We start from the raw sequence: 27,505 nt of genomic DNA on the forward strand, positions 1-27,505 counted from the left end.
CAATCCTGCCGGTTGCTCTACACAATGATGCTGGCTCAAGGCGAAACAACGATTTCAGGGTGGACATGGGAATGTTTGGCGTTGCCGGTTTCTTTCTTCCTTTTCTTGCCTTCTTTTTTTTTTTTTTTTTTCTATGTATGGGTTATCTAAAAGTAACCATGAGACTTCATCAACAATAATATATACCTAGGGAGCAATGTATTCGCAATAGGAAAAACAGTGAAAATCATGCTATGTAGTTGCATTCCATGCCATCTGGTCATTCCCGACGCCTTTTTCATCTTTTAGGCCAAGTTTGATGAAGTCATTCATCCCGAGAAGCAGAAAACACCAGACACCCTCATATACACTGAAAACAAATCATGGACATGTACATGGTAGAAAAAACAAATCGACAGAACGTGGTATATAAACTGAGGGAAGGGAATAAGAAAAATAAATGCAGACAAAACAAACAGCCTCCAGAGCCCTTAAACGTACAATACGTTGTCATGAAAAGGCATCAACAATCAGTCCAATCAATCAATCAGATTGGTGACCCAACCGTGTTGGCATCTGCTTCCGGACGCGAAAACCCGGTTGGCCGAGGGAATTGATGGAGGCTAATCGAGCGCTCCTTCAACAACAACGGCGAGTCCACGGAAGACGATGGAGGAGTGGGAAAAGGAGGAGGATGCGAAGACGATGAGGAGGCAGGGGATGCGCCCGAGCTGGCAGGAGAAGCGGTGGAAAGACGGGCGCGCAAAGCAGACCGGTACTGGACGACGTGCGCGGGGACTTCCGGTAAAGGGTAGTTTGGAGGCGGTGCCGGCGGGGCAAGAGACATGTTATGCAGACCCTTGCGCAGGGTGAGGGCAGGCTGCTGCGAGGGTGCGGAAGAATCGGAGGACAGTGGGCTGCGTTTTGGTATGGGTCGGGGAGATATGGATATTGATGATGATGATGATGAAGATGATGATGATGTTGTTGTTGTTGGTATTGGTTGTTGCGCGGCCGGGTTGACGGTGGATGAGGACGGCGACCGACCCTGCTTGGATTCAGGGGAGCTGGTAGTACGGATGGGACGGGGACGAGACAGCCGGGGAATCGTCGGAGGCGTACCGGATGCCTTGAGGGGCGCTGCTGCGTTGCCGCTCTCGTTCGGATTCAACACCTGCGGGATGCTGGATGTTCGATTGGGGATGTTGAGATCGCCGGGTTTGGGGAATCTTGCGAGCGTGCGTGGAATCGAGGACGATCCGTTCCTCTGCGTGTCACTTGCCGACGGGCGACTCTGCGGCGCAACGGAGGAGTCCGGCGATTGAAGCCGGGAAATGCTGGGCAACGTCCGGTATTTCGGGGAAGATGTATTGGGACTGGCGATGCGGGATCCCGAGAGGGACACTGGCACGGTCGTCCGCGGCGACGACGGCGGACTCGAGACATGATTGTTCGATTGATCTTGCGACCCAGCAGGGTTCTGAGAATCGACGTGCGGCGTGGTGACTATCGATTCCTCAGAGGGAGCGGTCAACAACCCCAGGCCTCGTAGGCCCTCAACGGACGATTGCGATGGAGCCGATCCTTTTCGAAAAATGCTTTGCCGCTTAGCAAAGGACGGCAGGCTGAAATTGGGCGGCGGCGATGAACCCCGTGGCACCGGCGCCATGTTCTCCGCCGCCGGGGACGAACGACCCGATGAAGTGTCCCGAACAGACACTGCATCGCTGATCAGAGATCGGGGGCGACTCCTCCTCTCAACCACTTTGACCTGGCGGTCCGAATGCACCGAAGGATAGGCATACAGGGACTGTCGATGCGAGCCTGTCTGCTTGCCTAGGTCGTCAGACGAGACGGAGGGAGTCAACACTGGGAGCGATGAGACTACTGGGGGAGACGCCTCCAGCACCAGTGGTGGGAACTTGGTCACACTGTTGGGACTGCTGGGTGGCAAGGGCGCGTCTCGTGGATTCTCGTACACCGTGTCGGCGTCACCGAGCGTCGTGATGCTAGTCGAGACTGATATGGTGTCTAACGAGTTCTGCACGGTGATGGAACGACGTTTGAATGCTTTGGGCATATTGTAATTGTTGCTATTGCTCAGCCCATCCTGATAAGAGCCCTTCCGGCGCGCACTAGCAGAGGCTGGGGAACGCCGAAGCGCCTGTAGCGACGGCGATGGCGACGCGGTCTGGGGGGACTCCGAAACGAACGACCGTCGAACATTGTCGCTCCGCTGTTGGCTGCCGTCTGGAACCACGGGCTGCCGCCGTTGGGGCTGCGAATCCTGGCTCTCCTCCTCGGCTTGTTGTTCGAACTTTGTTCCGCCCAGTGATGCAATCATCTTCCGGATCGCGTTCAGCCACGACTCCATTTCCTCGGGATTCGTGAAGACCAGGAATATCGTTCCCGCGACGCGGCGCGCCGTCCCACTCTGGATGCCAATCCGGGAGAAGAACCCCTGCGACGCCGGCGTCGGGATCTTGCCTTCGTCTGAGGATGCGTGGGAGACTTGAATCACCCACGGCTTTCCAGGCAGAGCATCGCTTGCGAATGCTGCCGACGCCGGGCCCAGACGCAATATCTTCTCTGGTAGACGATCAGAGTTTCCTTCCACAGCATATTGGAGGAGCCGGCCCGAAGTCACCAGGACGAAGATCTTCTTCGTCCATTGTGTCTTGCTGATGGAGCCAGATGTCTTTCGCACGTGCTTGCGATCCGGGCCCGCAGACGCCGAGTTCTTTCGGAGCGTGCTGTGCTCCCGAGCCTCGGAATTGGCCGTGCGCGAAGCATGCATGCGCAGAATCGACTCTGCCGACAACACGGGCGTTGAGAGACAGGCATGTTTGACCGCTTGGGGATACGCTTGGAAGAGCGGCGGTGGTGACCAGGATGTCGCAGCCGAGCTCTCTGAATCCTTTGGCTTGTCCTTCTTTTTGAGAGGAGGAGGCCGCGGGGGGGTCGGAGGCACTGGGCCTGAAGACGATGTAGGAATATCTACGACAAACATCCCCGTCGCCCCGAGGAGCGCACTGGAAGAAATGGTATCCACTGACGGCTTTTCCGCCAACTTCCGCAAGGCGCCCCCGGTGCTGCGGGCGCTGCGGGCGTCGCTGCCGCTGCTGGTGGACTGCGTCTCGCCATCTTGCGTGTTTTTGCCGCTGCGGGTAAAGAGGCCTCGCAGGTTCGATTTCGACGTGTCCCGTTTGAGCCGGTCTGGCTGAAGGGGTACCTTTAACTCATTGTCAGGGACAGTGGGCCGGAGACGTTGCGACTGTGATTTCCGAATGCTGGGGCCATTTGTGGGGATGGTGTTGTTGTTATTGTTGTTGTTGCTGTTCAACGGGAGATCGGTCCGGATGCGACTCAGCTGCGGTCCACGGCGAGGGATCGCGGACCGCGGCGCCGGAGACTGACGATCCATTGACGACGGTCCGCAATTGAACCCTCCAGACAGTGAAAGAATCGCAGGATTTAAAGGGTCTTCATGTTTGGGAATCGTGATGCGAGTAGTGTTGCCGTAGTTTTAGAGGGGAAGTTGACCACGATGAAGCGCAATGATCAAGCGGTGTGACTGAATTCCTCGACATGTAGCTGACCCGTTGCATCTCACGGTCATGCACTCAATGGGTCCATCCAGGGCCGCGCGCCGATTCGCAGAGAGCGAACTGCAAAGCAGTGTTGATCGGTGGGATTTTCCTTCCCTTGGACTTCCCCTCTGCGCGCTGTGCACAAAAAAACAAAAAGTCACCCACGAATGACAACTATGACAGGGCAACGGAAAGAAAAATAAGCCTTTGTGAACTCGTGACAGAATGTTGGATAAACGAATGGCCGCGGCCGCTTCAGCCCAGAACTCTAAACTCACAGGCTGGCCCAGTCGCCCTCTGCTAGCCGGAACTCAGGAACAAACTCAGGAACGTCATCCCTCCTCCGTCTCGTTGGGCGACGCCTGGATGGATCCCCAGGGCCTCTGATTCGGGGCGAATGGCATTCACCAGGCCGTCGACCAAGCGGAGTATCACCAAGACGCCAACTGCGCCAAGTGGATGCAGCGGGGCTTCTTGGGATGGGGTTCCTGGGCTGAGCGCAACAAGCGTCTGAGCCAATGCGGCATCGGATCACCTCGCAGCCTTGAACGATGCAAGTCGGAGCAGGCCGAAAGGTTGCTGAGAGTGCTTCACCGAGCCTATCACCTATTCGCTTTCAAGAAAGCCAGGGTCAACCGCTGATTTGAAGACGACCGGGATGTGAATCGATGTAGCCAACCGACGGCGGCAGGATGGTCTTGGGGCCAATCTCAGAGTAATCTACGAAGTCGGGGTCTCGATGGTGACGGGGGGGGCCCTGCATTAAGCTGCATAGGGATTGGAAGCCAGCTGAAGAACTGCAGATATAGGCTGCATGGCAGCCACGCGCAGTCGGCAGCCGGGTCGGGTAATGCAGGATGACTCCTTAGACTCGTTCATAGGTAGTTTGACTCATAGCATTCGAGCGAGGTATTGGATCTACAATTTGAAATTGACGGCTAATTTACTAACAAGGTGCTTAATTGTTTCAATTTTGAACCAGAATAATCAAGGTTCAACGGCCAACGGTATGGGACTTGAATGGATCAATCAACTCCCTCTCCGTACGGAGTACATATTTGTACTGTACTGCGGTTAGGGGTTAAAGCCCTGCGCCAGAGTTCAGGGACTCTTCAGGCTATTCGTCCTTTAATAACTAAGTATTCGTCAGCATCTTCGCGACATTTTCTTTGGATTGTCCTGCTACCTCCGGAATTGAATACTGTACATAGTAGGTAGTAGATGAGAGGATTGCTCTTGAATCCCATCCGTGCTCAACCCCACATCCTCCGTAGACGACCGTGATAAGACTGACATTCTTGACAATGCTTTGGAGAGATGGTTCACAATCTGAAATATTCTATGAGTAGGCCTACCGAGTAGTAAAACCATGGAATATCGTTGCCCAGTCTGATTCAATAGTCGAGATCCAACAGAAAAGAATGCTCGCTCTTCCATGGTTTCTTTGAAAGGAAACATCAGGTCTGGTTGAGGCTCTTGTGTGAACTTTGTGTGGACTGTGGACTGGAGAGTTTGCCTCTGGTCCCTACTGGCCGTACTTATCGAGTCTACTCGTCACAAACTCAAAGTTTACGTATTAACCCAAAAAGGAAAAAGGACACATGTTTAACCATTCATGGATTAGCGTCAGGGGCACCCATCCAATGATGCCGGTCATCAAAGCACCAAACCCTAATCAGTTAGGGCTTCGGTTAGTTGAGAGAAAGAGTATGTACAGTGACAATCGGATACGCGGAACTCGGCGGGGCTTGCTATCAAGAGGAAACAACTTACTGACTCAACTACCTAATGACATGAACTCAAGTGTGTGGGAAGATGAACGGCGCTGCTGAATTTGATAGCTGATCGCTGATAAAGAGATCGCCACTCGGCCACTCCCCGCCATCCCTCATATGCCGAGCAGCCGTAGTGAATGACGGGTCGAAAAAAGCACGGAGAACTGGTCCAGAGTAATCGTCAACCTACCGTTGATGAGCCATCATACAAGAGGTCCAAGTCCGGTCTTTACAATGACCGCGAGATAACTACACGGATACGGGTACTCGTACTATACAATTCAAAGCGACAATGCTCACCGCGCAGCAGCACTGGTCACTTCAAGCATCTCCTCCACCCGTCCAAACTTCTCTCGTAGCTTGCCCTTTTGTTTGCCAATCTCCCGTTCGGCCGCGTCGATCCGCTCCCAATCCTGCCACGTGGTTGGACGGAGACCCATCCGCAGCGGCTCCTCCCGAACTCCGTCCCATCCCAGCCCCGTGCTGCCCCCATTCGAGGAGTTGAGGAACGGGACCTGACCGCTCCCGTGGCTGGATTTCTGCGACTCCCAATCCGCCGCGATGGAGTCGGCAGTGGCAAAGGCATCCATCATGGTCGAGGCGATCACGCCGGTCGGTCCGCGTTTGACCCACCCGGCACAGTAGAGACCGGGCAAGTGAGAGATGACCGAGCCGTCAAGCGGCGTGGTGCATTCCTCTGCAGGGAATTCGGAGCTGGTAATACGGCCGAATCCATCGTGTGGAATAATGCCACGACGGGAATCGAATTTGATGCCCAGATCCTCGAAGCCAGGGAGTGCGAGGGATTTGTAGCCGATGCTGCGGAAGAAATTCCCGCATGGAATGGTTACTTCGTCGGGTTGACCGTTCGGGAGTAAGTGCTGTTGGACAGAGGCGTCTCGTGCAAACGGCCGAGCGGGATCGAGCTCATTACGTCGGAAAACGGCATGCGTAAGCTGATCTGGCTGCTGCGGTGACCCGTGCAGAGACTGAGGGGAGAGAAGGAAATCAAGGGACCAAGACTTGGTGGCATTGCCAGGTTCCGTTGTCGAGCCTTTGGCGAGCAATTGGACAAGACGCTTGTCTGGGCGAGGCAGTGAGGCAATAACGTCCTCTGGGGGAAACAAATCTTTTGGGATTGGGTCGAACGACACGGACGGAAGCTGCAGCAGCTCCCGAAGTTCTTTAATCGTAAAGGCAGCCTAGTGAGAACATTGAGTGGCTGAACTAATGTTGGATCGAGAGCAGCAGCATACTTGCATGGGACCTCGCCGGCCTACCACTCGAACTCGTTTGATTCGAGACTTGGCCAGCGCTTCCAGCGCGTATTCTGTAATGTCCGTCTGCCGCAACGCGTCAACGTCCATTAAAAGGATCCGTGCAACATCCAATGCCACGTTGCCCTGGCCAACTATCACCGCTGTGTCACCGGCTTCCAAGTCTACAGGAAGATCGCGATACTCTGGCAGGCCATTGTACCATCCAACAAACGCCCGCGCGGATAGCACATTGTGTATGCCACGCTCTCCTGGAATCCCAAGCTCTCTATCTTCAGCTGCACCGTAAGCAAATAGGATCGCGTCGTAATGCGGCTTGATAGCTGTCAGAGGCAACTGGGAACCGACGGTAACATTTCCGATAAAATTAAACCGGGGAGAATTTGCGACCTCGGTGAACTTGTCTTCGCAGTTCTTCACTTCGGGATGATCGGGCGCCACACCGTATCGAACCAGCCCGAACGGAACTGGCAGCTTCTCGTACATGTCGACCACGGCATCCTCAATCTTGCTGAGCAGTCTGGACGACGCGTAGAAACCAGCCGGGCCGGATCCCACGACGGCAATTCTGAACGGCCGGTCTCGAAGGACCGATGAGAGGTATCGACGACCATCTGGCCTAAAAGGCAATCCGGACGAGCGAAGTGCTCGCAGCGCACATCGAGCGCATATGGACGAGGTGCGAGATATGTTCATTGTCAGAGTTTTCGACTCGAGAAGCCAAGCAGCCAAACGCCAAACATCTGTCTTCTGCGGAATGACAGGAACTATTTGTCACGTGATGCGCTAACCGTATGCGGAATAGTAGAATACCCTGAATTAGATACCGAAGCTAATTGGGCGATCTCTTATCTGATCCGATCGGACCCACATTCGTTGTCGTGCCAACGCTCAGATTTACAAAACACTTCTCAGCCCTATGGTCCCTCGCCGTTTCGCTCGTTTTTGCCTCGGAAGGGTTTGGAGAACAAAAAACTTCCATGGTTCGAGTGCCAGAGTAGCATTCCTCCCAACTCCGGATACCTGACTGAACCGCCACACACGCGAGTGAGATACCACCATGGGTGGATCTTCCTCCCCGCCATTCCTCTACGATCATCCCTCCAAATGGTCCTTCAACGATCCGACATCGCCGTCGCCGCCCTTCAATCCCAAGGCCGTCACGCAGGCTAGCCAGATGCCGCAGCCACGGCGAAGGCAGCCCGAGGGACCGCTGGTTCGGTTCAATCGTCACCCTGATACTGTGAGTACTAAGTACTCACGTGCATTCGTTGAATGGGAACGGAATGCTGACATGATGATTCCAGTGGACCATTCCTCCGCCGAAGAAAACAATAACCCCCATGAGTCCACATACCAAAACCCGGGTAAACAGGGCGAGGATTCTGCAGTTACTGCTGCGCGTCGTTTCCTTGATTGGGGCTCTGGGTGTGCTGTTTTGCGTGATTTGCATCAACCGCACTGATGTTGCGCTGGGATGGATTATTCGAGTGGCGGTCTGTATTTCATCGTCTTCTTCCGGGGGGATTGTACTAACACGGTTGTATAGCCTGCGGTGGCCATCGTGCACACGATCTATGCAATCTACCACTTGGCCCGGCCCGCCGGGAGCCGCGCCCCGGCCTCGTCGGCCAGCTACGCGCTGTTCTCCTGCGTTCTGGACGCCGGTCTAGCCCCATTCTACGCGTTTGCCAGCTTCGCAGCCTGCAGGGAGTTCACCGACGGCGTGTACAACTGGGGCAGCCTGTTTGAAAACGACAAGATCACCGCCTCCATCGTGCAGGCCCTGTTCCTGGCCTCCGCCGTCTGCGGCGGCCTCCATCTGATTTCCCTCGTCATTTCAATCTACCTGGCAGTGGTGTTCCGGATGATCGCCCGGCTTCCGCCGGACGTGAACCCGCTCGAGGAGGACAGCCACCTCACTGCGCGGCCGAAGCACAGGCGCGGCAAGCTCACCAAGACGGAGATCATGAAGGAGAAACACCTCAGCGATAGCACGCTGGCCTCCTCGACGCGGACCATTCCGTTTAGCCATACGCGCCAGGACTCGTCGACATCATTGAACGGAAGCCCTCCCGCGTCGCCCGGTAGAGACGACACACCGCCGTCCCCGCAGATTCCTCCTCGCAGCGGCTCCCCTGGTGAGCGGTTCTACAAGCACTACAATCAATCCAAGACCTCCCTGCCGGGGGGTTACTCGTACGAAGGCGAACAACGTGAGCAGCAGCAGCAGCAGCCCGCGAAATCCCCGTCTCGCTCGAACTCCGTGATCGACCAGGCGCCCGTGCTCCGCCCGTCGTCCGGCAACTACGCACCCATCCGCTGGGCGAGCAACGCATCGTCGTCAGAATCATCCGCCAACTGGGTGGCGTATCCGTCGTCGACAGGCACCCCGGCCAACGATGACGACCCCGACGACCTGCGCAAGCCCTCCAGCCGCAATAGCTCCCTGCTGTACAGCGGCAACGGCGACTGGCGCACCTACGTCTCCAAGTTTGGCCGCGTCAACGTCAGTCGTGCCGAGGAGGGACACTCGCGCGGCGAGTACACTGCCCTACAAAGCGAGGAGTGCTACGGTGATGACGACGATGAGAAGGACCATGGCAACGGCGTCACGGAGAACAAGGAAAACGCAGAGCAGAAGAAGAACCTGGGCGACGGCATGCGCAAGCTCGTGCAGAACCCGCTGACAATGAACCCGCCGACGCCGCTGCCCAAGCCGACCGAACAGGAGAACATCACTCCGGGCAGAGCATTGACTCCATCGAGCAGCAGGAAAGCAAGCGCAACTCGTCCCCGCGCAGCCCTCGCAGATATCTCCGTCAACCGCGGCGATGTGAATGACGAGCAAATCATCAACAGCAACAACAACAAGAACAACAACAACACCACCACCACCACCACCACGCAGGAAAGCATCAAAACCGAACTCACTAGTACCAAAGACGAACCGACATCTTCCCCAAGCAAAAAAATCAACACCAGGAAAATCTGGACCCTCCGAGGCGGAGTCAAACAAACCCACTACGAAGCCATCCAAGTCCACGAGGAAGAAGAAGAAGACCACCTATCCGAATCCGACTCTCCCTCCTCCGACCCCGACCCCGACCCCGACGCCAGCGATTCCGACAACAACGACAACAAGAGGACAACCCCCCCGCGCACACTCTCCATCATCAAACGGGGGCGCCGCACAATGACCCCTTCCTCGTCACCGTCGTCCTCCTCGCACACCAAGGAAAAAGACCGCAAAGGCCGAGTCGTCAGCAACTCCGGCATCGACCTCGGCCGCGGCCTTTCCGGGCCCGGGTCGTCGTATAATAGCTACATCTCGGGTCTGGGTGTTGGCCGGCGACGAGAGGTTAGCGGAAAGGTTGCCGAGGAGGGTCGTGGGGGTTTGCAACAGGAAGAGAGGATAAAGGCGCAACCGACGCAGCCGATTCGTGCGGCGGGATGGGCGAGGTTCGCTGGGTTGTGAAAGAAAAAAAAAGGGGGGGGTGGGGATTGCACGGAACGTGTACAGGTTTGATGATTCGTTTATGATTTGATGGACATGTTTGATGGATTCGATGTTTTTTTCTTGGATGAATGAATTCTGTCATGTGCGATGAGAGTCACGAACCCTGGTGTTGGCCTCATGATCCTGGCCTGATCATGTCTTTATTTTTTTTTTTTTTTTTTTTTTTTTTTTTTTGTACGTTCCACAATACATTGCAAAGCATAATCACTTTAGCTAGGTAGCTAGCAATGAAAATTATCAATTATCATCGCAGTATGTCTACGGTCTATCACCATCACTCACACTCAACTTCTTCATATGCCGCTGCATCATCTTCTCGCGCGTTTGCTGCTTGACCTCCTCCTGCACCTCCTGTTCCTCCTCGTCAATCAACTGGATCATCTGCGACTCCTCCTCATCCTCCTCTCCGTCCTTGTCCTTGGGCTGGGACGGCCGCTGGGCCATCCGCTCCCGTCGACGACGCTCGTTCCGCTCCCGCTGCTGCGTGATGTCCCGGTCCTGCTGTTGCAGAGCGGCCTCCTCGCGGCGGAGCTCCGCCGGGTCGAGCTCGGTGAACTTGATCCGTCGTAGGATCTGCCCGATGAGGTTCCGGTAGCGCAGGTGGCCGCTGACCAGGTCGCTGACGTCGACGTTCTCCACGCCGGGCACGTGCTCGACGCGCTCCAGACCCGCGATGCCCGCCTGCATGCTGGTTGCACGGTATAGCAGGGCGAGCACCGCGTCGTTCTCCGAGTAGATGTTGACGAGCCTCCCACTAACCACGGTCCGCATGATCCGCCAGTCTTCTTCGTCCGAGGGCACGGGCGAGCCCATGAAAATGGCGGACTCAATCAAGCCGTATGCGCGTCGCCGGGCAAGGCTACGCAGACAGCAGAACATCACTCGGCTGCCGAGGGAATACCCAATCAGCGTCACTGGTCGTTCCCCTTGCGCCTTGTTGATCAGGGCGTCTGCAAGCACCTCTCCGGCTTTCTGCGCCCGCGACATGGCCACGCTAAAAGGGTTCGCTGCAATCCGAGACAGCTTCACGAGGCCGTAAGGCAGCATCACGGCACTCATAATCCCAGCAAAGATGGTTCGCGACAGGATCTGCTGCCGTGCGATGGTCCATGCGGCCGTTGTGACGAGTGCGCGCATGGAGTTGCCCAGATTGAGCAGTGCCTCGTACTCCCATCGCAGAGCAAACACTTCCGATTCGGCACTGATCACCCTCCATGGCGTCACAATGTCTTCTTCCTCGTTGGCCCAGCCCGTGATCCCGATCGTCACCCGCAACCGGCGATCTTCCTTCGCGGCGTCCTTCTCGCTGAGGAACTCTTGAAAGACGCCCCGTGTCGGGATGAAGGCAAAGTCTTCCACTTCTCGCGCATACTTGTCCATCATCTTTCCCGTCATCCTGCCGCCGTACGCGCCAAACAAGCCCCCAACGATCACTCCGCTGCTCGCAAGTGCCCCGAGATACCCCGCAGCAATGGTCCCGCCGAGACCCAGGCCGCCCATGATCGTACCAATACCTGCCGCCAACAATGGCGCCGCAAGTCCACCCGTGATTCCAATGAGCGCCGCACCCGCAACGGTTGCAAGCCCCACCTTCCATCGTCGGGCTTCTTTATTCTCTTCAATCCGTTTTTTCGCCTCTTCGTCCGCAGACATCGTCACGGCCACATCCAGGAGACCACGTGCTGTTTTTCTTTCATCTTCGTTTAGTTCCTGCAGAGGAATTCGAAGGCTGGAGGCGACACGGAGCAGAAGCACGCGCGAATGGGCACTATAATGTTTGAGACTGAGGAGAAGTAGAAGCAACGAATGCAGAATCAGTAGTCTATCCACTCTCGGAAGCGCGAACAACGAGCTCTCCACCGGAGGATACACCTCCTGTAGTAGGCGCACGTCCTGACGGTCGTCGTCATTTGCCTGCGGTAGCGTTTGCTCATGCTTTTTACTCCCTGCCTCCGATTGGTGCAGCACCTCCGAGATCCTGCGGAGAACAGTCTCCCTCCACTCATCAAAGTATCTGAGTGCTCTCAATCTCGCCTGGGAATTGAGTCCTGATGGGACAGCATCGGGAGGGTAGGAACTAGACCGGCGCTCCGGTGTAGCCGTCTTCGAAGGAGTTGCTCGGTCGGATCTCTCGGATCGGTGTGCTCCTGAAGTGGCACGAGCCGTCGACTGCGGAAAGGCCAAGGAGATCGTCTCTCGCATCGAATCCAAGATCTTGCATATCAACGTGACGAGCTCCGTCTGTTGAGCTTCGTCCAGGACCGTGTGAAGACTCTTGCCGTCGTCATTCTCATCCGTGCTGGTAGGAGCAGTTTTTGAAGCAGCGAATTGACGCAGTCTGCTTGCCATCGTCGTGGCTTGGGCAAGATGGCCAGACAGCTTGCAGGACTAGAGTTCCTGGGGTTGGACGAGACGGGCAAGAGACGCTATTGGACCGGTCGCTAGGCGTTGCTGACTCAGCAAGATTTCCCAGTCTCAGTCTCAGGCGCTCTCGTTGCCAGACTGGATCTCGACGACAAAGTATCTGCCCTTGGTCTTCGAGGCCGAGCCCAATGCATTGCCATCCCATTCGCCTTCGTCGGGTCTTCCTTGATCTTCGGATGGTACGCGCTGAATCTTTCTGGTGCGGCCCACGACGCGCTCTTTGTCCAGCGCATCCTTGAGCCTGTCCAGACCAATTGTAGACTCCTTGACGGCTTCCTCGCTTTCATCTCGAATGCTGCGTAGAGGCGCGACGTTCGTCGTGTCGACAGCCTGGATTTCCTTCACAAAATGGATCTGCGATTGTAATGTCTGCAGCATCGCTTCCTCCTCCTCCTTACTACTCGGCTGAGGGAGAGCCGACAGCCGTAGCAAATGTCGGAGAGTCTCCACGGTGACGGCCGAATCTTCAGACCGTGCAGTCGTGTCTGGGAGAAGCGATCGGACCGACCAAGTTGGTTTCGAGAGGAGCGAAGCCAAGTCCTGAACCGAGGACAGCTTTGGTTGGGACGCGTAGCATCGGGATGGGACAACCGGGAAGCCGACCGGAAGAGTGCAGCGAAGGACGACGCGGCGGAAACACTGCGAGAAGACCATGGTGAGATTGCTGCAAAGACGGGGAGCTCTAGACGCGAAAAAGTGGTAAAGTTGTGGAGTTTTCTCCAAAGGTGAACGAAGGCGGTGAAATAGGTTCGTTTTCCCCCGCTAAGCAGCGTAAGCTGGACCGACGGCGTTAGCAACTGAACGACTCTCCAAAAACATTCAGACAGCATAATAGATCTATCCTGACATAGATCGATCGATCCTTCAAGTGCAGTTTCTCTCTCGACTTTCTGGAATCATGGGTGATCCGCGTGCGTTGCTTCAAAAGGTCAGTTCCACCCCTCCAACCATCCACCATCGCATCCCCGATACTGACGTCGCCGGTGGATTCCAGGCTGATAAAGCGCTGCAAAGCGCCCAAGGAGGCTTCAGCTTCTTCGGCGGACGAACAGAGAAATACGAGAACGCAGCCGATCTCTACATCCAAGCCGCAAACGCCTTTCGAGTTCAAAAACTGAGTGCGTTATTGACCAGAACCAAAGAGCGCCCGCCGAATCCACTGACCGCCCAAATCAATGGAATCCAGACAAGGAAGCCGGTCTTGCGTTCGAAAAAGCCGCGGACATTCAGAGGAATAACCTGAATGAACCCGACGATGCGGCGAACAGCCTGACGGAGGCTTTCAAGGTCTACCGCAAGACGGATCCCGAGGATGCGGTCCGCGTCCTGGAGAGTGCCATCCAGCATTACATCTCCAAGGGCAACTTCCGGCGAGCGGCGTCGCATCAGCAGAACCTAGGCGAGGTGTATGAGGTCGAGATTGGGAATGCGAAGAAGGCGCTCGAGGCGTACGAGAAGACGGCGGAGTGGTATGAGAGTGATAATGCCACAGCGTATGTCATATCGCATGAACTTTGAACGGGACAGCTCTGATCGCCGTTATTTTTTGACAAAACCAGACTTGCCAACAAATACTTCCTCAAGGTCGCCGACCTTGCCGCCATCGAAGGTGACTATTACAAGGCGATCGAGCAATATGAGAAGGTCGGCAAGGCCTCTGTGGACAACCATCTGATGAAGTGGTCGGTCAAGGACTACTTCTTCAAAGCCGGTATTTGCCATCTCGCTACAACGGTATGTCACATCCAATACTGCCCAGGAAATTTCACCGCTGATCATTTTCCTGTCCGATAGGATCTTGTCGGCGCCAATCGCGCCCTCGAAAGCTACAAAGAGATCGATCCAACTTGGTCGTCGACAAGAGAATACCTCCTCCTTGCCGACTTGATCCAAACCATCGAGCAAGGCGACCAGGACGCCTTCGCCGATAAGCTGTTCCAGTTTGACCAGCTAAGTAAGCTGGACAAGTGGAAGACGACATTGTTTCTGCGGATCAAGAACAATATCGAGGCGCAAGAGGAGGATTTCTCATGATTCGACGCAGTGCGTCGGTCATTCGACGGGTTGATCATTGAATAACTTTTTTTTTTTTCTTTTCTCTTTGCTGGACGTGTTCTTGGGTTTGACAGTCCTTAGATAGGCGTTGCGTGGTGAAATTTCTTGTTTCGAGACTTCATTGAGACAACATAGCCTAACTCCTTTTGATGCGAAACGATTCTAGTCGTAACATATGTAATTGCCATCACATCCTCAAAAAGCCTGAATAAACAACCAGCGGGTATCCACAAGAATGCACAAAGATTTCTTTTTTCCCCCCAAAAAATATGAAATGAAATATACACATTAAAAGTCCTTCTTCGCCGCAAACCTCCCCAGAGCCGGACCCAACTCCTCCCGTTGCCGCTGCAGCTTCTCCTCCGCCCGGGTACTGCGCTCCCGCTGGATGGCCTCGGCCTTGAGCCTCTTCTCGTCGATGACGTTGGTCCTGCCCTTCTTGCGCAGGTACTTGCGCAGTGCGCTGTTCCGGCCGCGGCCGCGATTGCGCAGCTTCTCGATGGGGTCCTCGCGCTTGTCCTTGTCCAGGCCGAGCGCTTCGCGCCGCTTCTGCTCGCTGATCGTGTCTAGGTTGCCGATGAAGTTCGGGTCTAGCGAGATCATGTCGGGTTGGAGCTTGTTCAGGAGCGCCTTGACTTCGGCCTCCTGGCGTTGCTTGACGGTCTCGTAAGGGTTGGCTTCCATGGCGTCGAAGTTGGGTTCGCCGGCGCCCGGGACGAGGAGGCTGGCGAAGCCCTTGTCGTGGGTGACGCCCAGGACGTCTTCGTATGGGCACCATCGGACGGTTTCGATGCGGCGTCCGTCTCCGCCCCACGCCATGTATGGGCTTTGCACTTTGCCTTGGTCGGGAGCGGCGGCGGCGTCGAAGAGACCGCGCCAGACGCTCACCTGTGTGCCCCAGCCGACCGCGGTGAGTCCCCGGTCGCTGATGGCAACGGTCGCGCCCGGTTGGTGGCAGGTGTACGAGTGGACCGCCTTGAACATTCGGATATCCCACACGTTCATCCGCAGGTCCTGTCCGGTCGAGACCATGTACCGTCCCTGTCGGTCAATGGCCATGGAACGGACTGGGCCACGATGGACGAGGGCCTTGACGAGCGCCTGCTGCGAGTTCGGCGACCATAATGTCACTGTGCCATTCTGGTGACCAACGTGGAGAATGGCGTTCCAAGGGTTTTGGCAGAACGATGTCGGCGCGCCTAATCGGGTCGGAATCTCCGCGACAAGCTGGCCCGTCGAAGTATCGGTGTATTTGAGATAGCTTGTCGTCGACTATGTGTTTCGATTAGAAACGATAGAACCAGGATTCACATCCATACTCACCACACTGGCTAGGAGAAAGTGATACGGCAAGAACTCCAGATGCGTAGCCTCGAGATGTTTGTCCAGGCAGTGCAGTTCCATGCCCGAATGGTCGTAAATATAGGTGTATTTCTTCTGCGCGACGGCAAAGTACTGATTATTGTGCAGCCATTTGGCATCTCGAACCGTTTCGCCCAGCTGCAACTCGCACCCTAGCTTCCCCGCGCGCCAATCCATCGTCGCAACGTGCCCTTTCCGCCCCGCGAGCAACAGATGCCTCCCATTCCTCGTATAATCCGCTCGGTACGGTCCCAGTTCCTCCAGCTTGAGTTCAAACCCCATCTTCGCTGTCTCAATGCTGACGTTTTCCTTGATCTCGTCCTGTCGAACCTTGTAGGTTCGCTCCAGCTCCCCTTCCGGCTCGAGGAAGCCGGCCTCATTCTCAAGCAGAATCTCCGCATCTTGAGCCCGCAGCGCTGCCTTCTTGTACCGCTCCTCCAGCGCCTTCAGATTGCCGCGGAGCTTCTTGTCCTTGATGTTTCGGATGGCGACGGGCTTGCCGCGGCCATACTTCTTCCTTGCCTCAGCGAGCCGCTTTTTCGCTTCTCGGGCTTCGATGACCTCCTGTGGAGACATATGCGCAACGGCTTTTGTCGGCGCTGAGGGCGCCTCCACGTCCGCCATGGTGACTGAGTGGTTGGTGTTCTCTCTGAGAATTCTAAGTCTTGATCCGCAGTTCAAGGCCGATGAAAATTGAATCTCCCGCTTCTTACGCTAAACTTGAACTGGTAAGAGAAGCGTACTGATCCAACCTAATATGGCTAGTCTTACAATGCCGATAAGCTCGGAATTTCGATCTTCCGAGGCGCCAGGATAAGCGATAAGCTTATCGATAAAAGTTCATGCTTGTCATCGAGTCATCCCTCGTCCATTGCTTCAGGTATCAAACTATCAAAGACAAGATTAAGTCGCTATCTGATTGAAATATCTATATATCCAGCCCATCATGTTCAGCCCAACACGCCTCAAACCCTCCAGAACCATAGAACATTACTCGTAGTAGTATACATACATGCGCGAACGAACCGCAAGCTCATCATGAAACAGACTCCACCGGTGCTGACGTGTTTGCGGCCGTAGTCGCGGCCAGCTGGCTCCCGCCCAAGGTCAGTCGGCGCATGCGCTTCAACGTCGGACCCGTGCAGATCCGCCCGGTCTGCATCATATTGCGGAGGCGCTTCCGCCGCGCCTCGCCGCTGCGCTCTTCGCCACGGGTCGACCCTTCGTCCACCCACTCGACACGCTCCACCTTGAAACTCATCCCGTCGTGCGTATCGCCCCAGGCTCGAGACTTGAGCCCGTACATCAGACTCGACTCGTACCGCTCCAGTCGCGGCAGGATGAGGAGGGTGATATGCAGGTCCTTGTTTGGTGGCGGTACCGGTGGTAGCCGCTTCTCTCCCTCGGGAGCATTGGGATCCGGCGGCGGGGCGTGATTGTGGCCTTCTTTGATCTCCAAGTCCAGCATGGAGATGTCGACGTCCTCGCCCCAGGCGCCGCGGATGAACCCCGAATGAATGGCAGCAGCCACGGGGTCCGAGTCATCGGTGTAGACTCCTGTACCCCAGAGTGCGCGGCGCGCACAAATTTCCTCGCGGTGGCTATCATCAATGCGGAAACAAGGCACGCGCACTGTGAAGGTACAATTTTCCTTGCCCTCAAACCGGGGAATCGGCACTGGCGTCGTGGCGTATCCAAACTTCTGGCTCTCCGCGGGCGCTGCCGCGGTAGGGACGCCAATTCGGGGCGCGTAGAGAGTGGAACCCAAATGGCGTCGCGGGAGATGCGCGACACTTTTCAACAATGGCTCGATGTTGACGACAACCCGAGCCTCACGTGGAATCGTTGGGGCGGGGGGGATGGAAGTAGAAGAGGGTCGTGAAATGTTATGATGATGATGATGATGGTGGTGGTGGTGATGGTGATGGTGATGATGGCCTGTCAAAATGCCACCAGGCCCGGACCCCGATTCTGTTGGTGTACCCGTCCTTGCCAATGGATGTAACGGGCCGGACGGCGTTCGCGATACACCTTCCTCATCAGTTCTGTACCGATGATGGTGATGGCTATATTGTTAGCTGCAAATTCATACGATAACTGGAAACAAAAGTCAGGACTCACTGATGATGGTGATGATGAAGATGTCGCCCTCGTCGTGCACCACCGCGAGCGACCAAGGCAGACGTCCTGCCGTCATAGAGTTGGTCGTTGCTCTCACTCGGTCCGTCTTCATCTTTCATGCTTCGTTTCCGCGCCATCAGACTACTCTCGGCGCCGTCAGGCCGACCCGAGATCCCATCCCGCTTGAAAGAGGCAGATGACCCCAGATTCGTCCCGACGCCGCTGCCAATGCCCGAGAACACACGGCCAAGTTCTCCCTTGATATTGGGTTCCCCGATGATCTGCGCCTGCGCACCTTGAACCGCTTGCGGAAGAGGCGAGGCACGCCCAGCGCGCTTGCCATCGGGTCCGAGCCCGAGCAGATTTCGGTGCTGCAAGAGTTCCTCGCTTCCCTTCCGACGTTGTTCGTCGGATGTCGCCGATGTGCCCGACGCAGTCGGCTGACTGCTCGCGGGGACAGAGGTCGGCGCCGGCCGGTTCTGTTGATTCTGCACCTTACCCGGCATTGACTGCTGCTGTTCATTGGGGGGCGGTGTTGATTTACTTTGCGGCTGGGTTGAGACCCCGGATGTCGGCCCGGTCTGCGGGGAGGGCCGAGAACCTCCAGATCCGAGAGACTTGGTGTAGCTTTGAATGGAGCCAAATCCAAAGCCTGATCCACTCTCGCTAGGAGCCGGGAACCGGCGCAATTCCGGGGACGGTGGTTTGCTTCCAGGGGGAGCCCAGGGGGACAGATGCGAGGGTCGCGTGCTCTCGCGGTCGGCAAAATTGGCCCCAAATCGCGGATGGAACGGTCCGAGCGCCGACGGCTTTGGATCACTTTCATTGGGGCCATTTCTTTGTCGCTCGGACTGGTCTCGAGCCTGGTCCGAGAAGAGACCTCCGAACCTAGGTGGGGGGCGGTTTTCCGGATCGGGATAGCCAGGTAAGCGATGCGATTGTGACCGCGGACTGAATGCTGAGCCTCGGACTTCTTCATTTTGGGGCTGACTGCTCGGTCGTGGAATCGGCGCGTTCAGGCTTGGGCGACGGGAAGAATTGTACGGCGGCTCACTGCTCGTCGGCTGCGTGGTGGGTTGCGAGGTCGCCGGTTTGTCCAGAACCTGCGAAAATGGCTGACTGGCTCTGCCCGCGCCGAATCTGGTCGAGTCCGAGAGCGGTGGCTGCGATTGGCCACCATTTCCTGAACCAGCATGAAACGGACGGGGCGATTGGCCATTGTTGAAGAGCTTATCTGGCGTCTGGGAACGCCGATACAGGGATTCATCGAGCGAGGACGCAGGTCGCGCAGGGGCGGAGGCCGGAGATATCGCAGGTGGGCGACCGGCGCCAAACGAGAGAGGGGGCCGCGAGAAGAGGGAGGACGATGGGGGTTCCTGGGTGGTTCGCTCTGGTTCCGAGCCCAGCATTGCCGAAATGGACATGCTGCTTCCGGGACGATGTGTCGGGGCAGCATTCGAGTCGCGCGACGGGAACGACGGTACGGGCGGCGGCTGGGACGCGGAGTTGCGCGCCGGATACGGGTGCGGGGGGGATGGAGGACGCATTTGGCGATTGAAGGGATCGCGCGGACCGGTCAGATCTAATCAGGCGGCACCATCAGCATCCATCGGAGCTCCAGCAGAACCATTCTGAACGACCACGCCGCGCGGGTGGACGGAACACGGGTGCCGCGAGTGAAGCTCTCTTGGCGGCTCTGACCGCAACTCACCACCAGCAGACACGGGGTTGTTGCCTCGGCGGTCAATCAACGAGCGGCTTGCCTGATCAAATGGGGAAGCGCGATTCATTTTTGGCGGGATCGCGGGGAAGGAGAGGGACAGGGCCAGAGGGAAAGGATCAGAGCAGCAGCATGAAGGTACAATGTAGAAGAAGGGTTCGGGGGTCAGGTGTCGCAGAAAACACCGCGTGGGTCTTGGATGGTGCCAGAGGAAAGGCGCTAAACCAGATCGGGAAGGAATGGTAGCTCGCCCAAAATAGACTAGTGCATCCGGGGAAAGACACCGGTGGAGCCAATCAGGCCCTGCAGATCGCCCTGGCATTGAACCCCCGTGGACAAGGGCCGATGTGGGACAAAAAGTATCTCGAGCCCCCGTCTGGTCACTGTCTGGTGGCTTTTTTTTTTTTTTTTTGGGCATCTGCCTCTCCTCTCCGATCGACCGGCGAGAGCAAGGAATGTGGCCGGCGGTCCTCAGGGTGTGTCCCCTCCCAATCTCGGGGGCCCGCGACCGGGAAAAAACACCCGTGCGCGGACCGCGAACGCGACAAGGTCTACACAGGGAACGGAACACATGGAACAGAGATTATAGCAGAAATTCCATCCTACCTTCACGATTGTAGTATGCCGGCGCGTGTTCCAGACCCGGTGTAGCCGGTTTGTTTGACAGGATCCGGGGCGGATAACCGTTAGGAGGCAGCGATCGCGGTTGTGTTTTCGGCTCGAGTCCGTAGGACGGCGTAATGGCGCGAGGCGGATTGGGCTCGGGGCGCTGAAAAGCATTGTATCCAGGGTAGAGCCGTGCATCGGGTTGCGAGGAGGGCGGAAACGCAAAAGCACGCGATCGCGGTGCTGAATTCGGCGGCGCGGTTCCCACCAAGGACGGGAGAGCATACGGCGGGAGGTGAGGATCCATGGTATCAACCGGTCGGTGAGATCATGGGGAGGGACAACGTATGAGGAGCAAAGTCAACGATGTATCTACTGAGGGATGTATAAAGAACCAAAAAGAGAAAAAGAAAAAAAAATGTTGGGCATGCAGCAAGGCAGCAGCAGAGAAAGAGAGGAGGAAGATGAAAAATAAGAATAAGAAAAAGGCGGTGGAGATGCGATAGAAATCAATTTTTTTCCAACCTACCTAATCACGCAGCTAAGTAAGTAGGTATGTAACTTAACGGGTTGTGGAGATTTTGCGTGCTGGCCGATGTGTCCAATGATCCACGTGCCAGACGGGGTTGAGCAGTCTATTCGAGAATTTGATAAGACACGGCCATCGCCCATCGCACTCCTGGACGGCCGATGAGAGGATGGTGGTCGGGGGATTTGTGTGTGTTGGGTGCTTGGGCATCGTCCATCAGGATCCCTTGGCAGATCAAGGTCGGTCCATCAACCCGAGGCTGAGGCTACAGTACATACGAGTACATACGAGTAGAGTATATTTGACAGGAATTTGCGAGTTCTCTTGGAGTAAACTTCCCAACTACTACCTAACCTAACTAATACTATGAACTCCGTAAGTGGAAAGTCAGTGAATTCTCTACACCAGCGGGACGCTGGCAAACGAACCAGACGACGAGGCGTTGAGATGCTTGTTATTTTTATTTGTCCAGAGAGATTCCTAGGAGCAGTTCTTGGGCATAAAGAGCAAGCCGCAATGCACAGTGCGAAGTGGCAGAAAGAAAAAAACAAGCCCGAGCTTTCCTGCATGATCCGCCAATAACTGTGGAAGAAAGCTGCGGCCACGACGGGTGCCCTTAGCCCAAAGGGGTTAGTTGGAAAGCCAAGAATTCTAATTGCTGACTCATCCACTCGTCATTCTCGTTACTTTTCCGCCTGCTTCTTGCTTCCCCGCCGTCAAGTCCAGGAACAGGTGAGAAAGTACTCGTACCTCACAGTCAAGGTGACGACAGAACGGGGAACCCCATCATCATCCAAGACTGCGGTGTACAGTACAAACAGAATCAAATACGAACTCGAGTGAGTCGAGTCTTATCGGTTCCAGCATGTCTCGCAGGATGCAGCTTTCCTGTTTGCCATTCCAGATCGCGCATGCATGTGCAGCCAGCTGATTCTAATTTAATGACTCTGTAGTCGAATAATCTGACGAACAAAGGACGTCATATGCGGGTCACGCATGTTTTTCATGTACTTTGACCAACGATACGGAGTACAGGCATGGGACAAAGAGTGTAACTCGACGCCTGCACTGCGATGGTATGCAGTACGGTACGACTGAAGAATTGCCTGCTTGAATTTAAATCTCCGATCACTAGCACAGGAGTCCGCTGCACTGAATAGACCGTGGGCTTGCAAACGACGGTGGAACAGCGAGAAGGAACTTGAAAAGGTAAATGACAACGAGGTGAAAGGAATCGAGTCTACTTGTCAATCAAGTGCCGGAACTCAACAGGTACCTAGGTGGAGTGAGTGCCAGGGAAAGAAAAAAAAAGATGTTGACAAGAGTGGGATTCGAACCCACGCCCCTTTCGAGACATGGAAGCCGCATCTGCGATGCAGCGGAATTCAGGTGGACCTGAACCATGCGCCTTGGACCGCTCGGCCATCTTGCCTTGTGACGGTGGTGGGGCTTCGAATTTTGTTCCTTGAGACATAACCTAACTAGCGCCAAGACTCAACTGGTAGGTGTCTGCAAGTGCCAACTGGCCAAATTGAAGTTTTGAGTCGTTAAGCGACACAAAATACGGAGTAAAGTACGGAGGACGTTCAATCTCAAGCGCTGCTCAGGCACTATAGACCCGTTTCATGACTTCCTGAATGTAGAGATGTTAAGAACTGAAGATTTCATGCTCCTTAGAGACGGAGGCGGAGAAGAAAAAAAAAGAAAAAAGATGTTGACAAGAGTGGGATTCGAACCCACGCCCCTTTCGAGACATGGAAACCGCATCTGGCGATGCAGTGAAATTCAGGTGGACCTGAACCATGCGCCTTGGACCGCTCGGCCATCTTGCCATATGTTGGGGAAGCCGCTGCACTTTTTGATCCTTGGAGGCTCTTCCAGACCCAACTTCCTTGTGCTGGTCTACGACCTCTTCCGCAATTCAACCCGATTGCTTGTAAGGGCACGCAGTTGCTCCTAGTTTGCCAATTCATTCTCAATGTCGACTTTTGCATGTAATGCCAGAATCCACTGACGAGACCTCGACTGGCCTGGCAATGCCACTCCCCTTGCCTGGCAGCCCAAGCTCGTCGTGGGCCATCTTCCGGGAGAGGTTGAAAGCAACTTTCAACGGCGCCAACCCTCGAGTCTGCATTGCTTTTTGGTTTCTTGGTGAGCTGATCATACAGAACTGGCTGATTTGTCTCGGAAACTAACCGCAGTCGTGTTCGTGTAGGCTTAATAAACAATGTCCTGTACGTGATCATCTTGTCCGCCGCTCTCGATCTCGTAGGCCCCGAGATCCCCAAAGGCGTCGTCCTCCTCGCCGATGTTGTTCCCTCGTTCGTCACCAAGCTGGTGGCGCCGTATTTTATACATTTGGTTCCGTACTCGATAAGAGTCTGCATTTTTGTCGCCCTGTCGGTTTGGGGCATGCTGATGATCGCCCTCACTCCGCCCTACACCGACAGTAGTACCATTGCATCGAAGCTTTCTGGTGTCATTCTTGCCAGTCTGTCTAGTGGAGGCGGCGAGCTGAGCTTCCTTGGATTGACGCACTACTATGGACCATTCAGTTTGGCAGCATGGGGGAGCGGAACAGGCGCCGCGGGACTGATTGGTGCGGGCATGTACGCCCTGGCGACCACCACGTTCGGCCTCAGCGTCAGGGGTACCCTGCTGTTCTCGGCCTGTCTTCCGGCAGTGATGCTGGTCAGCTTTTTCTTGATTTTACCGCTCGGCCCTCTTCGCCAGTCATCGCGATCCCGGACCGAGTATGAGCCTGTCCCAGAGTCTGATGAACCCATTGGCAACTCGCATATATCTCGTCGGCAGAGTCGTGAGAGTGAATGGCAGGAGCGTGAGGGCCTACTTGGGCCGCCTGTCCATCTGGCCGTAGACCACAAGTTGAGCAACCGTGTGATGCAGGGGTGGTCCCGGTTTCGCGGCAATCTCAACCGCGCAAAGAGTCTCTTTTTCCCATTGTAGGTCTGACACTTTGATAATCAGTTCCCGTCTGCTGACTCCGCCGTACTGTAGTATGCTGCCTTTGCTTTTGGTTTACATTGCAGAGTATACCGTCAATCAGGGAGTTGCGCCGACCCTTCTTTTCCCGCTGGAGGAGACTCCATTTCGGCACTTCCGGGCATTCTATCCTGCATACAATGCCATCTACCAAGTGGGAGTGTTTATTTCCCGATCATCGACACCTTTTTTCCGAGTGCACAATCTATACCTTCCTTCGATTCTACAGGTCGCAAACCTGGCACTGCTTACGTTGCACTCATTGTTCAACTTCATTCCCAGCGTTTATTTGATCTTTATCATCATATTCTGGGAAGGACTCCTCGGCGGGCTGGTCTACGTCAATACGTTTGCTGAAATCAGCGATCGCATTCCACCGGAGGATCGAGAGTTCTCGCTCTCGGCGACCACTGTGAGCGACTCTGGCGGTATTTGCATTGCGGGTTTCTTGGGGATGGCATTTGAGGTCTGGTTGTGTGGATGGCAGGTTCGTCACGGCAGGGATTATTGCACTCGAACATGAGCTGGCCTTCTGCCGTCATCCAGCAGCCATCTATCTTGACAGGATCGACAGTACAGTTCGAGATGGCTCAAGAGCACTATTATCTGCTCGTCAATCTGGAAAGGGAAACCAGCCGGTCCGGGTTCACATGCTTCACGTGACTCGACTTTCACATGCATTTTTGCAGGCATTCCAGATTAGGTAATACCAGCTGATGACCGTCTCTTCATGTGTCTGACATGGCTTGGAGTCTATGATGACTTGATATACTCTCTCAGAAATCTAGTCTTGAGTACTATCTACCGTATATCCAGATAGATGTGGGAGCAGCTGTTTGATTTTTGTGATTCGAACGGTTTCTTCGCAGTTGACCTCTGCATGTGATTGCAACTGACTCTACTATCGTCTTGACACTCGCCCACCATCTGAATCTATACACATCTTCTCTGTGTTTCCAGGCTGCATATGATTCTGATTTGACTTCTGAGTGGTGTTGGTCCTCGGGCATCGCTCCCGTCTACACTTTAGAATAAGGGGTTGTCCTCCCTCGGGAGATACTATATATATAGAGATTTCCATTTTCCCTTGTGTGGTGACACAGCTCAAGATGATCGGTAAGTCATGGATTTGATCAAGGATATCGACACCACACTAACGAACTCAAAGATCATGTTTTGGGAAGGCCCTCCACGTACTTTAGAAAGATTCAAGTTTCTGCAGTGGTCTGTTTCTGGTCGCTATATCTCCTGAAGTACGTTGCCTAACTGACCTTGCCGTGAAAACAAGAGACTGACTTCAACACAGAGGGCACCGTCATGGCCCTCCTGGCATTAGGGCCATCTCGGCTCAACTTCGAAAGAAGTTGACGCCATGGCAGACAATGGTGCTCACGCTGCTGTGGCTGTACATCTCGCGCAACTTTTCGCATATCATGGGACTCGAGTGCCCGGAACCGCTGGCGAATTTATACTCGCGATCCTATTTTCGTGCGACTTGGGTCACCACTGCTCTCGATGCGGGATTCTGGACGGCAATGAAGATCCGGCCGACATGGCTAAGGGATCTTCTATCCGTCGTTTTTTCGGTTTACTATCTGATCGCCGCGGAGCAGGCAGACGAAAAGGTCAGACGGGTGCGTGCAATCCTGACAGTCGAGCACTTGCGTGTTTCATGGAACAAGTCAACAACACCGTACCTCGCCGCCGCGAGCAGACTACTGCGGCCACGTTTTACTAAATACCCTCCTCGCGCGATCAGAATCCCGCGTCCTCGGGGTTCATCATATAAAGATCCAGTCAACGCATGGCTCTATTTTGACGGCCCGCTACATGCACTGCGTAATCAGACGAGATTGGTGCTGGATATTCCTGGTGGCGGCTACGTTGCCATGAATCCTCGGACAACCGATGACAAGCTGCTGGCCTGGGCAGGCAAGACTGGGGTTCCCATACTGAGCCTGGACTACAAAAAGGCGCCGGAATATCCGTACCCCTATGCACTGCATGAGTGTTATGACGTCTATCGAACCGTCATGGAAAGCTGGGGCCGCTGCGTTGGTTTCAGCGGCAGGGTTCGGCCTCGTGTTGTCATTACTGGTGAGAGCGCCGGGGGTAATCTGGCCGCCGGGGTGACGATCATGATCCTCCAGTCGGGCACTGCAGAAACTCACGGACGGTATGGGGAAGACGCTCTACCGCCGCCGGACGGACTCGTGCTGGCGTACCCGTCACTTGACATGAACATTGGCAGTTGGATGAGCGAAGAGCAAATGTCGTTGATCCAAGATAAGGGAGTGAGGAAAACCAACGAAAATGTTCTGAGGCGGAAGAGCGAGGAATACAATCGGCTTACCCCGAACGTTCGTTCAAGCGTGGACGAGGTGACGGCCGATTACTTCAACCATAAAGCGCACGAGGGCAAGCCCTCGAAAGCAGCGCAAGGGACACCATCCAGCCTAGCCAACCAAGCCGCCGCTGCCGCAGAGAAACAACCGCAACGGATCCAGACGCGGCTGGCCGTGTCATCCATGATATCGTACTTCAACGACCGGATCCTGTCGCCGGAGATGATGCGCGCGATGATTATCCTGTATATCGGTCCGCACAACCGTCCGGACTTCAAGACGGACTATCTGCTCTCGCCCATCCTCGCGCCGGAAGCCATCCTTGCGCGGTTTCCAAAAACGTACATCCTCACAGGCGAACGGGACCCGCTCGTTGATGATACGGTGATTTTCGCCGGTCGGATCCGACAAGCGAAACTCCATCGGTTCCGGGAACGGCAGGATCTGGGCCTGGAGAAGGCCCGGCAGGCATTTAACGAGAAGGACCATGTTGAGGTCAATCTACACCCCGGTATATCGCATGGGTTCATGATCTTTCCCTTGATCTTTCCCGAGGGATGGAAACATATTTACCGAAGCGCGGCGTGTATCATGGACCTTTTCGCAAGGTCGGCAGTTGATGACGAAGTCTCACGCAGCAGGATGTTCCCGAGAAGTGCAGAGGCCCAACGCTCAAGTACAAATGCGGACGCAACGCTTGGCAGCCGACGTAGCTCGACGGGCGAGTCCGACGATGACCGTCCGCTAGAGATGCGCATATCGAAATTCATGCCCTTGAAACAGGCAAACAAGACCTCCTCGATATCAAACGACGAACACTCCCAGACAAGTAGCGAGAAAACCGGCCCGTCCGTCTCAAACTCCCCATTGGATCTGTCCATACTGGACAAAAACGGCGTTCTGCAGAGTACTACTATCGAGCCCTGCGCGAACGACGTTGAGGATGAGCACGTCCTTAACGGCGGCGGCAATTCGATGACCCGTCTCCCGAGTGAAGAGGATCTCATCGGGAGACGAATGGATGGGTTAGCGGGGGGGTTGATGGGATTAGGTGAGGGAGTCCGGACTCCTTAATAAACTCGACTTTATATAATACTGTATATTTGATGGTATGAGACCCGAACGGTAGAGAAAATGTATACACCGAATGCCCGAAATTTTTCTTTTGCTCGTCTACAAATACATTCTTTGAGATGTAT

General features: G+C 55.2%; 10 protein-coding genes and 2 non-coding genes across 12 annotated transcripts; 4 read left to right on the forward strand and 8 right to left on the reverse strand.

The window, feature by feature from the left end:
* Positions 1-526: 526 nt before the first annotated feature.
* On the reverse strand, positions 527-3,403 carry VTN31DRAFT_7029 (uncharacterized protein; the record flags this gene model as incomplete). Its single annotated transcript, XM_069407705.1, has 1 exon — positions 527-3,403. The coding sequence occupies one exon, from the start codon at positions 3,401-3,403 to the stop codon at positions 527-529; it is 2,877 nt and encodes a 958-aa protein (XP_069258332.1).
* A 2,237-nt stretch (positions 3,404-5,640) lies between these two features.
* VTN31DRAFT_7030 (uncharacterized protein) lies at positions 5,641-7,317 on the reverse strand (the record flags this gene model as incomplete). Its single annotated transcript, XM_069407707.1, has 2 exons — positions 5,641-6,546; positions 6,601-7,317. The coding sequence occupies 2 exons, from the start codon at positions 7,315-7,317 to the stop codon at positions 5,641-5,643; spliced, it is 1,623 nt and encodes a 540-aa protein (XP_069258333.1).
* A 364-nt stretch (positions 7,318-7,681) lies between these two features.
* On the forward strand, positions 7,682-10,099 carry VTN31DRAFT_7031 (uncharacterized protein; the record flags this gene model as incomplete). The annotated part of the gene is made up of 3 exons (XM_069407708.1): positions 7,682-7,864; positions 7,929-8,117; positions 8,171-10,099. The coding sequence occupies 3 exons, from the start codon at positions 7,682-7,684 to the stop codon at positions 10,097-10,099; spliced, it is 2,301 nt and encodes a 766-aa protein (XP_069258334.1).
* A 300-nt stretch (positions 10,100-10,399) lies between these two features.
* On the reverse strand, positions 10,400-12,490 carry VTN31DRAFT_7032 (uncharacterized protein; the record flags this gene model as incomplete). Its single annotated transcript, XM_069407709.1, has 1 exon — positions 10,400-12,490. The coding sequence occupies one exon, from the start codon at positions 12,488-12,490 to the stop codon at positions 10,400-10,402; it is 2,091 nt and encodes a 696-aa protein (XP_069258335.1).
* A 132-nt stretch (positions 12,491-12,622) lies between these two features.
* On the reverse strand, positions 12,623-13,219 carry VTN31DRAFT_7033 (uncharacterized protein; the record flags this gene model as incomplete). The annotated part of the gene is made up of 1 exon (XM_069407710.1): positions 12,623-13,219. One exon carries the CDS (start codon positions 13,217-13,219, stop codon positions 12,623-12,625), a length of 597 nt encoding a protein of 198 aa, XP_069258336.1.
* A 244-nt stretch (positions 13,220-13,463) lies between these two features.
* On the forward strand, positions 13,464-14,599 carry VTN31DRAFT_7034 (uncharacterized protein; the record flags this gene model as incomplete). Its single annotated transcript, XM_069407711.1, has 5 exons — positions 13,464-13,493; positions 13,560-13,683; positions 13,752-14,058; positions 14,125-14,299; positions 14,360-14,599. The coding sequence occupies 5 exons, from the start codon at positions 13,464-13,466 to the stop codon at positions 14,597-14,599; spliced, it is 876 nt and encodes a 291-aa protein (XP_069258337.1).
* Positions 14,600-14,908: 309 nt separating this feature from the next.
* Positions 14,909-16,606, reverse strand: VTN31DRAFT_7035 (uncharacterized protein; the record flags this gene model as incomplete). The annotated part of the gene is made up of 2 exons (XM_069407712.1): positions 14,909-15,892; positions 15,944-16,606. 2 exons carry the CDS (start codon positions 16,604-16,606, stop codon positions 14,909-14,911), a joined length of 1,647 nt encoding a protein of 548 aa, XP_069258338.1.
* A 412-nt stretch (positions 16,607-17,018) lies between these two features.
* On the reverse strand, positions 17,019-20,736 carry VTN31DRAFT_7036 (uncharacterized protein; the record flags this gene model as incomplete). Its single annotated transcript, XM_069407713.1, has 3 exons — positions 17,019-18,048; positions 18,104-19,685; positions 20,430-20,736. The coding sequence occupies 3 exons, from the start codon at positions 20,734-20,736 to the stop codon at positions 17,019-17,021; spliced, it is 2,919 nt and encodes a 972-aa protein (XP_069258339.1).
* Positions 20,737-22,274: 1,538 nt separating this feature from the next.
* On the reverse strand, positions 22,275-22,390 carry VTN31DRAFT_t77. The gene has a single exon. It is a non-coding gene; the product is annotated as a tRNA-Leu (tRNA).
* A 283-nt stretch (positions 22,391-22,673) lies between these two features.
* Positions 22,674-22,790, reverse strand: VTN31DRAFT_t76. Its single transcript has one exon. It is a non-coding gene; the product is annotated as a tRNA-Leu (tRNA).
* Positions 22,791-22,994: 204 nt separating this feature from the next.
* VTN31DRAFT_7037 (uncharacterized protein) lies at positions 22,995-24,484 on the forward strand (the record flags this gene model as incomplete). The annotated part of the gene is made up of 3 exons (XM_069407714.1): positions 22,995-23,109; positions 23,174-23,921; positions 23,977-24,484. The coding sequence occupies 3 exons, from the start codon at positions 22,995-22,997 to the stop codon at positions 24,482-24,484; spliced, it is 1,371 nt and encodes a 456-aa protein (XP_069258340.1).
* Positions 24,485-25,070: 586 nt separating this feature from the next.
* On the forward strand, positions 25,071-27,380 carry VTN31DRAFT_7038 (uncharacterized protein; the record flags this gene model as incomplete). The annotated part of the gene is made up of 3 exons (XM_069407715.1): positions 25,071-25,077; positions 25,130-25,214; positions 25,268-27,380. 3 exons carry the CDS (start codon positions 25,071-25,073, stop codon positions 27,378-27,380), a joined length of 2,205 nt encoding a protein of 734 aa, XP_069258341.1.
* Positions 27,381-27,505: the final 125 nt, after the last annotated feature.

This window comes from Thermomyces dupontii (assembly GCF_041956625.1).
Source record: "Thermomyces dupontii strain NRRL 2155 unplaced genomic scaffold VTN31scaffold_8, whole genome shotgun sequence".
Lineage (NCBI taxonomy): Eukaryota > Fungi > Ascomycota > Eurotiomycetes > Eurotiales > Trichocomaceae > Thermomyces > Thermomyces dupontii.